Here is a 14,665-nt window from a genome sequence, read left to right on the forward strand (position 1 = left end):
ATTTGACTTTAAAAATTGTTTTGATTGGAGTCTAGTTGGTTTACAAAGTTGTGCTAGTTTCAGGACTACAGCAAAGTGATTCAGTTTTACATATATACATTGCAAAATAATGAGCAAAGTTTTCTATGCTATACAGCAGGTCCTTGGTGGTTAACCATTTTGTATTTAGCAGCATGTTTATGTTAATCCCAAGCTCCTAATTTATCCCCCCAGCCCTTTCCCCTTTGATACCATAAATTTGTTTTCTATGTCTGTGGATCTGTTTCTGTTTTGTATACAAGTCATTCGGTTTTGACAAAGTCCAGAAAAAACTCAGAAGGTGTGAAACTGATTATTAGGCACGAGAAGGACGTCTTATGCATCTGGTCCCCGAGCCAGACTTCCTCTGCAGACTCACACGTTCTCAGGTTTGGAAGATACTTTAAACTTGACACATTTAACCAGGGGTTTTCAGAGACTTGACTCCCCCATACGCACTCAGCAGACCTGCGTCCCCCACTGGGACAAGACATCTGGGTGCTGGCCCCCACTGTCTACCTCTAGAGCTGTCGGCAGCATCCCTTTGGGATGGTTTTGGTGTGTACTGGGGTCTGTCTGTACTGGTCCACCAGAGCATCTCGAGGGCCCTGCTGGGGAGCAGAGGCCACCTGTGGAGCCTGCCTTCACAAACAGGTCTAACTTCAGCTATAGTAGCAGCTTCCATGCTGCTCATGAAAAGCAAGGCAAAGACTGGCGGCCCAGACATTGGGCAGTAGCATCTAAAAAGCAACAAGACAGGTGCCCAGTAGGTAAATACAAAGGGAAGAAGGAATACTGCAGTCATGTGACTTTCTGTGGGTCCCCAACCAGCCAGAAACACTGCCTCCAGCCATGACTTTTGGATGCCAAGTGTCTCTGGGCAAAACCACTTCCAGACTTCAAGTGCACATACATGGTGACAAAGAGGCACATGGATGTAACCTTACTGCTTCGCCCAGAAAGGGCACTTTTCAAGTGGACTAAGAAACAGAAGCCTTTCCCTTCTTCAGAGGATTTTCCCAACCCATGGGTGGAACCTAGGTCTCCCGCATTGCAGGTGGATTCTTTACCAGCTGAGCCACAAGGGAAGCCCCACAAGAAACAGTGACAGTGAAGCTTGTGAATCTTGGCTTTGAACAACCAACTGGAAAGAATAACTCAATTTGTAACTGCTGAAATCAATAAATCCTAGTCCTTGAACTGTTATCACTCAAGTGGCAAGAATTTATTGATTAATAATCAATAAGTTGAATGTATTTATGGAGCCCCTGCTATTAGGAAGTAGTATAGGAAATATTAAAATAAAAAAGATAAGACATAGTCCTCAATCAAAAAATGCTCACAATTCAGGGCATAGAGCAAGAGGTACAAATTAAAAGCTAGCCGATGAGTTGAGTAGTATTGGATCATGTCGATTCAGACAACAAACTAAAACGTGTGGAGGAAAGGAAAGTCTCTGTCGGCTCTAGTATAAAAGCAGGCTTTGGCAAGACCTGCATGAAGAAAAGAATAGGAATCTCATTTCTGTTCTCAGTGGAATCCAGCAGACTATGGAGGCGAGACACTATGAACTGAAGAGATCAACCAGGGTAGGTGGTGTATAAGGGGCAGTCTGGCCAAATAAAGGGCAGACTAGGCTAAGATTTTGAGGACCTTCCGTGCCAGGCTGGCAGAGTCCAGGTTTGGGTAGGAGACATTTGTCAGTCACTGGAGCTTTTCAAACAGGTTGCCTCCTTATGTTTAGGAAGATTCAATTCCCAAGCAGAGCTTGGGATCTTTACTCATGTGCTATCAAGACATAGCTTAAAGAAATACTCAGGTCCTCAAACACCCAAGAGACCGTTTTTGGGTCTGATCTCTGTTTATTAACTATAAGCTCCCCAAAAACAGGGATTTGATTCACTGATTCATCAGTGCCTAGGGAGGCACCCTATGGGTTGAATTTTACTGGATGCAACTGTAAGAAAGGCAGTTGAGCTGAAGTATGGATTTGGGTTTACTCAGACTCATCTAAAGCATATTTGGGGAAGGATGGAACTAAAGGAGGAAGGGATTGTCTTACCCACTAAACACTCATTTGTTGGCAAACAAGCATCCCTGATGAGAGTCCCAGGTCTGACATCCTGGCTGGAGCAGCAGTGGCTTTTTGAGTGCTCCCCCAGGGCAAGGTGACACAGACAAATACAACAAGAAATCACAAAGGCGTGAAACCCATCCAAATCCATTACATTCTGGAAGGGATCCAGGGCTCTTAAACCTTCCCAAAGGACAGCTATGTAGAAACGTTCTGTTTGCTTTTCTGCTGTCTGTAAACATCTGTGATAACTTAGAGGGGGACCGCCCGTCAGGCAATCTGGCCAAACTCGGACTGCAAATCACAAAGCTGCCTTAACAGGACAGCTGGTCACTCTATCTCTAGGGATTTGGGAAGCTGAAACCAAAAGAATGTGCTAGAAGTGCCCAGCTTTCTCTCTCAAGATCTTCCACTTGGACATTTCCCCCAGAGTTCAGGGTACCTGATAAATGCCAACTTATAAAACACTCTAAAACAGTTCCTTGTTCCAAACAAAAGTTAGGTTCCACTTTTATTAACAGAAAAAGAAAAAAAGGTCTCTTTGAAAGTCACTTGCTCAACTAAGAATAAAACCAAAGTCTTCTTATTTTTAGTATTTGATTTTATTCAAAACTTTTAGATAGTGATTAATGTTGCCAGCAAAAAAGTGATCTCTCAATGTTCTGCTGGTCTGATTTACGGCTTTTTTTTTTTCTCCTTAAGATGATGGACCTTGCTTTTACTGTCTACCCTGGTCATAAAACACAGGAAGTTTGAAGGACCTACTCTGGAAAACTCAGCTTTCTAGCAATCTGTCAACTAGGGGATTTGCCACAAAAAAACAGCTACAATACATTTAACCAAGACAGCATAAAGTGAAGAAAGCAAAAATTAAACTTGATAGGAGGATTAGTAAAATCCACAAGGTGTTTGTGAAAGTTAAGTCCCTCAGTCGTGTCTGACTCTTTGCCACCCCATGGACTGTAGCCTACCAGGCTCCTCTGTCCATGGGATTTTCCAGGCAAGAATACTGGAGTGGGCTGCCATTTCCTTCTCCAGGAGATCTTCCTGACCCAGGGATTGAACCCAGGTCTCCCACATTGTAGGCAGACTCTTTACCGTCTAAGCCACCAGGGAAGTCCTTGTTGTCCTTTAAAAATGAGGGAATGCTTTTTCAGAAGATTCTTTCTGGCTCACGTAAGATGTTCATAATTTACAGGACAAAATGTGGGCAAATAGAACTGGCTTCACATGGGAGAATTCTTGCTGAAACCAGTGATTTTGAGGTCCCCTGGTACTAAAATGCTACAGCACTAAAGCCAGAAGGCTACACTAGTGTTACAGAAAGGATGAATGTGAGACTCAGAAGTGGTCACAGAAAGCTAATGTTCTACCAACTCCTCCATATTTCTTAAGTGTATCATGAAGGTCAAGTTCTGCAGGGAGAGGGGTTTCATAAGGAAAAAAGAATATTACCAGTCCTCATTAGCCACAATTCCAAAATCTGAAAACCTCTAAGAAATAAAGCTATTTAGGGACCTCCCTGGTGGTCCAGGAGCTAAGACCCGACGCAAGGGGGCCTGGGTTCAATCCCACACGTCACAACTAAGCGCAGGCACCGCAACTAGTGAGCCCACACGCTGCAACTAAAGGCCGAGCACTGCAATGGAGACCCAGTGAGTCAAATAAACAATGTAGAAAACAGCCTTCTAGCCAACTGGGTAGCAAACCTAGTGTTTGACCTTCTCTCTCTTGCCCTTGGTGTGAATGTCCACATTCTGACGCAGAAGTGTGGACACACTGGAGTCCAGGGGCTGTCCCCGATGCGGTCGTGGGTGTGGCAGGACAGCCCGCATTACTGTCTAAAACAGACAAAGCTCTCAATTCAGAAACACTGGGAAAAGCTTCAGAGATGCCCTGTGGGTCTGTATTGCTTTATCCAATGGTACAATACATCTACAAAACTCTGAGACAAATGAATAAGGAGACTTGTAGATGATCTCTGCTGATTGTAATTAACCATGAAAGAAACAATTTCTCTCCTTCCTTTCTTTTTTTTTTGTGAACCAAGCTGAAGTTCAGGTTACAGCAAAGATGATTCTCTCTTCCCTATCACATGCTCTTTCTCTCAGGGGTGGAGGGAAGCTCACAGAGCTGGTGGCTGGGGGCAAAGCTTATGACGTTTCTCTTGTTGTGACACTTGGAGACACCTGGGAAGCACATGGAATCCCTCTGAGATTTTTCCAGCATGGGACTATGGATTCCAGGTGTGCTGCATCATGGATAAATAGGCCACACTAATTTGCCACCTGGATGGAGGGGCAAAACCAGTATGTATGTGCCTTTATTTCTGATATTAAAGGCTAATTTACCTAAATAATGATTTCTTTCTCAATTAGTGAGCTTGGTTTTCTAGGATGACAGGAACAATTTTTGTGAGTTTCTAACATAACTGTAAACTTGTAAAATTCAAAACAAGTGAAAAATTTTTTTATAAGCCTACAAGGTGAGGCAAGAATTTTACTGAAGAGGGCACAAGAAAAAGCAACTGATTAATTTTCTAAAACATTATGCTTCTGAGACAGAATCTTAATTCTGAAGAACTGACATAATGTCATAGTTGTGAACTTTTTTGCTATTATCAAGGTTAACTCAAAATATAACAGTGATATTAAAGAAATGCTTAGCAAATGAGACAAGCTGTCATAATACACAAGTTCTTCTTTCACTTTTTCCTTTAACAATTCCCATAGGATTTGAAGAATATCATCCAGCAAAGCACCCTATCTGAATACTTTTCTATGTTTGCAAACTGTGAATTACACACTTGAAAACCTCAGTGAAATGGACTGTTGTGCACAAAACAAAGCTTTCTGTAATAACTTTTCCATTTGTACATTTTGTTTCAAAATTTCAGATTCCATTCCTTTCAAAAGGTCCTGCTGGTGTGAGAGATTCCAGCTGTTTCTCTCTCTAAGTCCTTTATAAGTCACAGGAAAACATCACACACTCCTTTCTCCTTTCTTGATAAAATAATATATGAGATTTATATACATTTAAATACTTCTTACAAAAACTCTTCTTGGGACTTCCATGTGTTTCAAGCTTAACAGATGACTTTTTTTCCTAGGAATTTTCCAATAGGGAAATCTGCAAGTTTGTGTATTGAAGATACTAATAGGTTATGTAAGTTGTATTCCAAATGTTGACTCTTTCAAACACAGCTGTCCGAGTCTTTTTTTTTTTTTTTTTTACTAATTATCTAAAAGTCTCAGTAAATCTATTTCTCTTACTATATGATCATACCAGCTGCTTTCTTTCAAGAGGCCAATTAAAACACTGTAGGAAAATATACCCCAAATAATCAAATGCTCTAAGACTGCTATAAAACTGAGCTCTGACTTGCAGTAGTAAAACCACTTATGTAAGTGCAAAGTAATGATGTTAGTAGGCTCAGAATTGTGATTTATAGACTGCCACCTGCGATTAATCAACTTTCAATACTCTCTTAACGGAGCAAGAAAATAATGCTGTCATCTTTTAAAAGACAGTAATCTATATAAATGTTTATGTTACCAAAAAAGTCTTTTAGAAGAAAGTCAGCCCTTTGTCTTCTTTTCCTGTTGATCTTTTCAAATTCTTCGTTTAACCTGCATGTGTGTGTGTGCTAAGGGGCCTCAGTCATGTCTGACTCTATGCAACCCTATGGACTGTAGCCCACCAGGCTCCTCTGTCCATGGGATTCTCCAGGCAAGAATACTGGAGTGGGTTGCCATGTCCTCCTCCAGGGGATCTTCCCAACCCAGGGATGAAACCCTGGGTCTTCTGAGTTTCCTGCATTGGCAGGCAGGCTTTTTACCACTGAGTCACCTGGGAAGTCCTCCTTTAACCTATGACTGCCTAAAAGGCATCACCTAGTCTGACAAAAAGACAAAAAACAAAAACAAAAACCCACAACACCTACAAGCCTGGAATTTTCAGATACCAGGAAGTATTATTTCATTGCATTAATTCACAAATGCTCTTAAAAAAATGTAGAACAGATATCACACAAAGAACAAAAAAAATCAAGAGGGTATATTTTTTCCCCACAGAAATTTCATTTTATCTCTCTTAGATAAAATTCATTTCTCTCTCTTTATCTTCTCTTACAGAAGGTAAAATATTAAAAGATCTTCACTTTTTTTTTTTTTTTTTTTTGCTTCTAACTGCTCTTCTAGAGCAAATCTGTGGAAGCTGAAAGGAATTTTTTGGGACAAATAAATACTCCAATTTCTCATCTAAAATGGAGTTAAAAATCAATTTTTTTTGTTAATGAAGGACCACTATTCATTTCTGTTGAGGGAGTAATGTACTGCTCTGTATCTAAAAGTAGTATTATCATTATTAAGGAGAATTAGAAATCTGTAGTTTGATAAATCAAGGTTACAGTAAGACTCTTACTGACCCTGGAACTCTGAGCAGCAGATATTGTCTTACTAGGACCAGCCTGTAACCCAGTACAGGTATCATAGAAACTTCTTTCACTATGGTTGCTGTGTTTATTTGGAACTGAGAAGCTGCAGATGGAGGGCAGCTTGCCATCATCTTTAAAGCAAGCATATGATAAGCTTTGCCTAACAGGTAAGCAAAATGTGACTCACAGATCTTTACATGGGATTTCCTCAGTACAAGCCTTTTTCAAGTGCTGCCTGCTTACTGGTCCTCATAAGTCTTTCAATGATTAGCATGGCTTTCCTGACAGCTCAGTTGGTAAAGAATCTGCCTGCAAAGCGGGAGACCTCAGTTTGTTCCCTGGGTTGGGACGATCTCCTGGAGAATGAAAAAGCTACCCACTCCAGGATTCTGGCCTAGAGAATTCCATGGACAGTCCATGGGGTCACAAAGAGTCGGACACGACTGAGCGACTCTCACTTTTCATTAATACATTCGGTTATCTGTAGCAAAGATATTTCCAGGTCCCAACAGGTGGCCCCAAGTAACCGAGCTGTCCTGATCTGGTTTCTGTAAATCTTGTTCACAAAAAATTCTACAGAACCGATTTTATTTTTTACTAGTCCCTATTAATTTGTGCATGATTCTTTATATCAAAGGTAGTGTGACTTGAGAATTTATTTATTTTAATCTTATATACTGTGCCTTGACTTTATTTTTTAAAAAACTAGATATCTATTTTAAAAATAACTTTATTAAAAAATAACTTTATTTATTTTTTGGCTGTGCTAGGTCTCCATTGCTCCATAGGCTTTTCTCTAGCTGTGGAAAGTGGGGGTTACTCTCCTGTTGCGGTACACAGCCTTGTCTCATTGCAGCAGCTTCTCTTGCTGTGGAGAACAGGTTCTACAGCATGTGGGCTCAGCAGCTGCGGCACATGCACTCAACGGTTGCAGTTCCTGGGCTCTAGAGCACAGGCTCAAAAACTGTGGCGCTCGGCTTACCTGCTCCAAGGCATGTGGGATCTTCCCACATCAGGGATTGAACCCTTGTCTCCTGCATTGGCAGGTAGATTCCTTACCACTGAGTCACCAGAAGCCCCAAAATATTTTTATTTATTTATTTGGCTGCCCTGGGTCTTAGTTGTGATATATGGGATCTAGTTCCCTGATCAGGGATCGAACTTGGGCTCCCTGCATTAGGAGCACGGAGTCTTAGCCACACTGGAACACCGGAGATGTCCTGGTAGCATAAAGTATTTTTAATCAGTTCACTAATTTGGTAAAATGTTAAAAATAACCTTTTTTCCTTTTATTTGGTGGCCCACTTTCAGAAGGGCTGACAGAAGGTAAAAAGTGAGGCTATTCTCAAAACCAGAGTATAAAGATTAGACACTAGGATTTTCAGTTAAGATCTCTTTAGGGACAAAAGTAAAAAAAAAATCAAGTTTTATAAGTAGCAACTTGCTTAGTACAGTATACTAAGAAATCTCCTATTAAATTAGAATGTAACTATACAATTTGAAAGTCCTGTTCAGTTGATTAAATTAGGTGTTCCCTGCATTAGCTTTTTTTTTTTTTTTTGACCTTTTAAAGATGAGAATATTATTTTTCTACAGAAATCCAATGTTTTTAAAAAAAATTTTTTTTTAAACAAGAAAAGTCAGGGCTTGGCATTTAAACCACTGCAGAGGTTATGGTGAATAAAGTACATATAAATCCTGGGAAATATGTGTGAGCTAATGACTAATGCTCAGGAGAGATTATCAAAGGAGAACTGTTTGTTTTTAAAACTGTGTTGAGCCTTTTCACCCTAATATTGCCTGTGTAGCTGCCATGATGGACAGTTTTTAGGCTATTCAATTGTTTTTAAACAGAAATGCCAACTCCACTGATTTCCTCATTGCTGATGGACATTCATGTTTTCAAACATATGCATGTACCAGGAAATGAAATATGATAACTACATGCTGTGTTAAGGAAAATACTACAAAGGAGAAAATATTATTTTTAGATAAGATGATTTCCTCAACCTTTCACTATATCTTATAAATTTGTCCACTCTATGCTAGAATATGGACATGGGTGATATATATTTCTTCCTGTTGTGAACACCACTTACTATCCATCTATTCCTCTCTCACTTTCTTTCAGCAAGCTGAACCCAAGATTTCATTGTTAAGTTCAATAAAACAAGGAAGTGAACAATTCTATTAACTGGAAAGAAAAGGGGGTTACGTAAGAAATCAGCCTTCAGGGGTCTGCTGAGCAAAGAGTCCAAAAGAAGAAACAGAACAGCTGTCAGTTTCACGAGAAAGAGTAGTTGTGGCTCTGGGCTGACCCTACATAGTTCTTATTCTAGTAAAGTAATATCAGCACTTTTGACTTCTCCCTTTTGTTAAAAGAATACTTTTCTTCCTGTGCATCAAGGAACTTGCTCCCATAGATGTGGGGTTTTTTTGTTTGTTTGTTTTGAACAGCTTATAGCATCTTAGTTCCTCAACTAGGGATTAAATCTGGGCCACAGTAGTGAAAGCTCCAAGTCCTAACCACTGGACTGCCAGAGAATTCCCATAATATGTAGAGTTTCAATACTCATTCTACATAAATGTAATCTGTATTTATTCCCTGAAATGTAAATATATAGGATAATAACATCCTGGGCAAAGTAACCTTTTAAAAAGGATGGCAGAGATTCAGGATCTTCAGGCTATGAAGGGGCTTCCCAGGAGGCTCAGTGGGTCAAGAATCCGCCTGCAATGCAGGAGACGCAGGCTTGATCCCTGGGTTGGGAAGAACCCCTGGAGGAGAGCATGGAAACCCATTCTAGGATGCTTGCCTGTAGAATTCCATGGATAGAGGAGCCAGACAGGCTGCAGTCCATGGGGTCGCAAAGAGTAGGACATGACTGAAGTAACTTAGCACACACGCATGCACGGGCTATGAAGAGTTCCTTTGCCATCTGTGTGCAGCCATTCATTTAAAAGGTTATTGGATCCTCCATATTCCAGGAGGTCTCAGAATGAAGCCTTGGCCATGAGTTATATAAAACACTTCCAAAGTGCTCTGTGTGTTCTAAGCTGACATCTTATGTTACAAATATTGCTCAGGAAAATGCATTTTATTTACAGGGTATGTATATAAATCAAAGGCTTCCCAGGTGGCTCAGTGGTAAAGAATCCACCTGCCAATGCAGGAGATGCAAGAAACATAGTTTCAATCCCTGGGATGATCGGGATCGGGATGATCCCATGGAGAAAATGGCAACCCACTCCAGTATTCTTTCCTGTAATATCCCATGTACAGAGGCGCCTGGCAGGCTACAGTCCATGGAATCACAAAGAGTCAGACACAACTGATTAACTGAGCATGCATGTAAGTCAAAGCTATTCAGTTAAACACAATTAAGAATGTAGAATCTGGCATTCATTATTAATAGAGCAAAAACCAACATTCTCCAATACTAAATTCTGAGAAGGGACATCTAAAACACCTGATGTTCAGCCATCATATCAAATGGGGTCCACTTCAGTGTTATGGGGATTTCCCCAGATATGGATGGAAGATATCAACAAGGAATTTTGAATTTCTTCTCTGGTTCCAAGCTCCAGGCCACTCAAGCATACTAACTGTGGACTCCTATGGAGAACAGGGTTTATCAGGGAATCCTATCTTCCGTGATGTGAGTTTTATGTTGGGAGATAAAGTGACCTTTTAGATAAGGTGTCTGACCTCTCCCCTCCCTTGACAGCTATTTCTCACTCCAGACAGCTGCTGCTACAAACAAACTTCGATGGAACACTTTGACAAATGAAGTCAAACCAGGGTCCTTTGTTTCTCTGCAGCCAACAAGCTGGCGTTCCACAAGCTCATGAGGGGGCCATGTGTTACTGGAGGCCAGGCCTGCCCCCCTCACTGCTGGCCACCCTTTGTGGCCCCATGTTCCCAGGATCTGTGGGGCCAGATGATGCTGTTCCTGGCATCACATTCCATCCTGTCAGGGGACTCTCAAAAATAAATAATATTTACAGCAGAGTTCAGAGCCGGTGAAAGAAAAGGGGGTTAAAAGTACCTTCAGAGTGAGTAGACCAGACGATGGAGGTCATTAGATCTGTGGTTATTAAACCTTTTTTTCATGGGACTCCTGAGCCCTTTTTCAATAGATATGAACCTGCACTTATCAAGAGCCTCAGATGCAATGAAGGACATAAAAAACTAACAAAGAAAAATAGAACAAAGCATAGTTTCTAAATCCTGAAAATGTTTCCCTAAACCCATTTGGTCAATGGTTATCGACCACCTACAATGTCCAAGGTCTCCTGCTAAGGCTATAAATAAACCTTCATCCAAAAAAAATGGACTACCTCTGTTTCATAGCAAGAACTTGGGAAACCTAAATAAAAGCGGCCTGGAGGTCTCCTTCTACAAATAATCAAATTGAACTGAAGGGACTATATTTTAGGAACAGGGGTCAGCCCACTGCAACCCACTGGCCAGATCCAGCCCCCTGCTTGTTTTTATGTGGCCTGTGAACTAAGAATGGTTGGGGGGAAAAAATCTTAAGAAAAATATCTTAAAACATTGGGGAAAAGGTCAAAAGAGGATTATTTTGTGGTATATGAAAATGTATATGACATTCAAATTTCTGAGTTTATAAATAAAGTTTTATTGGAATACCAATATACTCATCTGATTACCTACTATCTCTGGCTGCTCTGCACTTAGAAAGGGAGAAGTGATTAATAGCAACAGAGACTGGGTGGCCTGCAAAACCCACGTGTGCACTATCTGGCCCTTTACAGAAAATGCTTACTGACCCTTGTTTTACATTGTAAAAGAATTTTTTTGCTTTTGCTGAGATATCTGAATGAGAACATATGCCTCTGCCTTTGTTAGAAAGCCTTCAAATGCATGGGGAGTAGACAGAAGGCAGCTAAGACCTGAAAACCTAGTCAGCATGAACTTGATAAAGCTGGACGAGTAGAGGTAGATACCAGGTGAAGTAGGTTAGGTTACATTTACAGATCAGATTCCCCAAAGCATGAGAAAGCATCCAAGTTCTTTATTGGAGAAGAAGTAGGGATCCGTGTTTTTCATACCACTTTGTCAATTTCCTTTCAATGGGCCAGAATCATATGCCCTGATGCTGTTTTCTTGCACATGAGGTTAATCTTTATGTCTCTAGGCCTCAATTCTAAAGAATGGGCTGTTCTGGAGACTTCCCTCAGGGGTGTCTAGTAAAACAGAATGCCAGGAATGGTATCTGTTTTCGAGCAGACAGCTCTGTTGGTGGATGGTGACCACCCCCTATCTGACTCCACTAAAGATCAAGAAAGACTGGCAATACAGCCCTGCTAGTCAATGGGCCGTGCTTAACGAAATGAAAGATTGAGAATGAAGTTTGTGGGTCTACAGAGTTATTAAAGCAGGGCACAGTTTTCCCCAGGGTTAAGTCTGTTTTTGTTCTCTCCCTAATGTAATATCCAGGAAAGGAAGGAGAATAGAAGCAGGGTATTTATGTTTAACACTTTCATGAAAGATTTTTTTTAGAGGCTGGCATTTTTTTTCAGGGTTGGAACTAAAAGAGGGGAAAAAAAAGTCTAATGGCAGCCCTTTAGTAACTTTCTTTTTTTTTTTTTCAGTTATTGGCCGTACCATGTGGCATGCTGGATCTTAGTTCCCCGACTAGGGATCAAACCCACACCCTCGGTAGTCTTGACCATTGGACCACTAGGGAAATCCCTAGTAACTTTCATTTGGTACAGAATATCCTGCTGCTATTACTACATCTTCTCTGCTTGATGTAATTTTTCCGCTGGCAAGGTGGGAACTGGATTTCATCATTAATACATAATATTAATAAACTGCCCTCCTATGAAGAATAACACAATAGTTTCTTTTCATACAGATGCAATAGAATATATTTTTAAGCCAAAAAACTTAGGTAAACTCACCTAGAAAAATCTCCCTTTGCCTCCTGTAGAAGAAGAAAATTCAACATCAGTGACTCATTCTGATCTGTGTTACAGATTTTTAAATGCACTGTAGAATCATGAACTCCTCTATCGAATCATTCCAACTGACTGCTATTTTATCCTATCAGCTACGAGAATATAATTAAGGAAGGATGCATGCATTTACCACCTGAATAGGAGACAAACTTTAGAAAGTTCTATACAAAGAAAGCAATTCATAATGAAAAGGAAAGTTTCCACTTCTAAGCCCTGATCTAACTTTTTCCACTGTAAAGATTCTGAACCCGGACATGTGTCTGGGTAGCACTATGTGTCTACGTCTTATGGTGCTAGCTGTTTTGTCTTGTATTGTGGGGCTTCTGGCTGGGAGGGACCATGGAGTCTGTAATGAATCTAGCATAATGCCTGGAGCACAGTAGTTGCTCAATAAATCTTTGCTGAAGGAAAAAGTTAATAACATCAATTCAGTTCATTCTGCCAGTGTTTCTGATCTTGCCCTTGTGGTTAATATTCAGCGATCCCTCTTTTTCCACACAAGCTTAAAGGTATTTTCCTCATCTTTCATGACAGTGCTTCTCCTGGCAATTAAATTCTAATTTTTTTTACTTGACTTTCTCCAGTGACATGAAGAAGAGGGGGTCACCAGATGATCTCAGTTTCCCAATCTCAGGTTATACACACAATTTTCCCTTGCAGAGAGATACTGTCTTAAAATTTTGGACAAGAACAGAGAATAGAGGAGACACTGTTTATTGCTATGGCATAGTTTCCCTAATAGCTCTTTCCTGCTTGTGGCTAAAAAATAAGGACTAAAGAGCTAGTGGCTATAACAACTGCCATACATGAGGTGTCTTATTCCTATTTCTTCTGTGTATGGCCCTGGAATACAAAGATGAAGGGAAACAACTTACCTGTAAAATATATGAGGCCAATTCAAACACCACTTCACTGTCAACATCAATCAGCTCCTGAAAGGAAAACCAAGTAAGGTAAGTTTGGTACTTTAAAAATGATTTCTTTATGATCTCCCCCGAAAGAGGAGAGGTCTTTCTTATCTGAGATGTTACCCAGAATCTCAAACACCCATAGAACATCTTTTCTGAATTGCTTGGACCCAAATGCTCCCTGACATCATTTCTACAGCTCTAATAAGAGCTCCAGTGGTCCTGTGTCTACACAGTCACTTCCAGGACTTTATCTTTAGGTCTTCATGAGAAATTAAGAAATGGATCAGTCTCCAACTTTTTACAAATCTGTCAATCTGATGAATTGATGGATTAAGGTTACTTGATCACCACATGCATTTTTCTTTGTAAACTCTACTTCAGAACCAGTAGTAAGACTTTCCTGGAGAAAAGGTTATGATGGAATTAAGACTCTTTAAAGTTACATAAAGTTAAAAATACAGTTTCCCCGTTGTATGAGACACATTTCTTCATGTACTCAATACTTCAAGGTAGCTGTTGACTACCATGATGTCAGAGCAAATATGGGCTCTTCACTCACTGCAGAAAGTTTAAAAACGTTTCTCTCAGGACTTCCCTGATGGTGGTCTAGTGGTTAAGAATCCATCTGCCAATGCAGGGGACACAGGTTCGATACCTGGTCTGGGAAGATCTCACATGCTGCAGAGCAACTAAGCCCGTGTGCCACGACTGCTGAAGCCTGCACCCTAGAGCTGGTGCTCCGCAAAGACAGAAGCCACCGCAGCTAGACTAGCCCTGCTTGCTGCAACTAGGGCAAGCCTGAGCGCAGCAATGAAGACCCAGCACAACCAAAACAAGTTACTTTTCTTTAATTCTGATCCATGGATTTTCTAAAGATTTTTGTGTGGTCCAGGACTTGCCCCTGTATTTCAAAACAATGCACTAAAGCACACCTATATCTTTAGAGGGAAGGATATCCTGCAGGCTCCTTCAGGTTTAGGAATTTCAAAGATGGATAATAATGTTTGCTACCAAACTACCTAGGAGTGCGAGCTAAGAGAGACGTGGATGGATCGGGGACAATAATTCTTTATACTTAACCAGCTGAAAGAGCTTTACGGCCACTGTAATTGATTCAGACTGTCAGTGCTGGAGTGTGGAGGAATGCCTGGAATTGCAGTCCTGGGATTACCAGGCCCCATCTGAATGTAAATCATTTAACAGTGGACAAATGATTTAACAGAAACACTGTGCAGGGTT

The 14,665-nt window shown here is 40.7% G+C and overlaps 1 protein-coding gene across 9 annotated transcripts in view; it reads right to left on the bottom strand.

The window, feature by feature from the left end:
• The window catches only part of FRMD4A (FERM domain containing 4A), a 683,539-nt gene that overhangs the window by 119,027 nt on the left and 549,847 nt on the right, over positions 1 to 14,665 (bottom strand). For all 9 annotated transcript variants that reach the window (XM_020881295.2, XM_020881294.2, XM_020881296.2 and 6 more), the window contains 2 exons: positions 13,391 to 13,447; positions 12,459 to 12,481 (listed from right to left, as the gene is read on the bottom strand). In XM_020881295.2, coding sequence (XP_020736954.2) covers positions 12,459 to 12,481; positions 13,391 to 13,447 — 80 coding nt within the window. The remainder of the gene's footprint in view (positions 1 to 12,458; positions 12,482 to 13,390; positions 13,448 to 14,665) is intronic.

This window comes from Odocoileus virginianus, chromosome 9, assembly GCF_023699985.2.
Source record: "Odocoileus virginianus isolate 20LAN1187 ecotype Illinois chromosome 9, Ovbor_1.2, whole genome shotgun sequence".
Classification (NCBI taxonomy): Eukaryota; Metazoa; Chordata; class Mammalia; order Artiodactyla; family Cervidae; genus Odocoileus; species Odocoileus virginianus.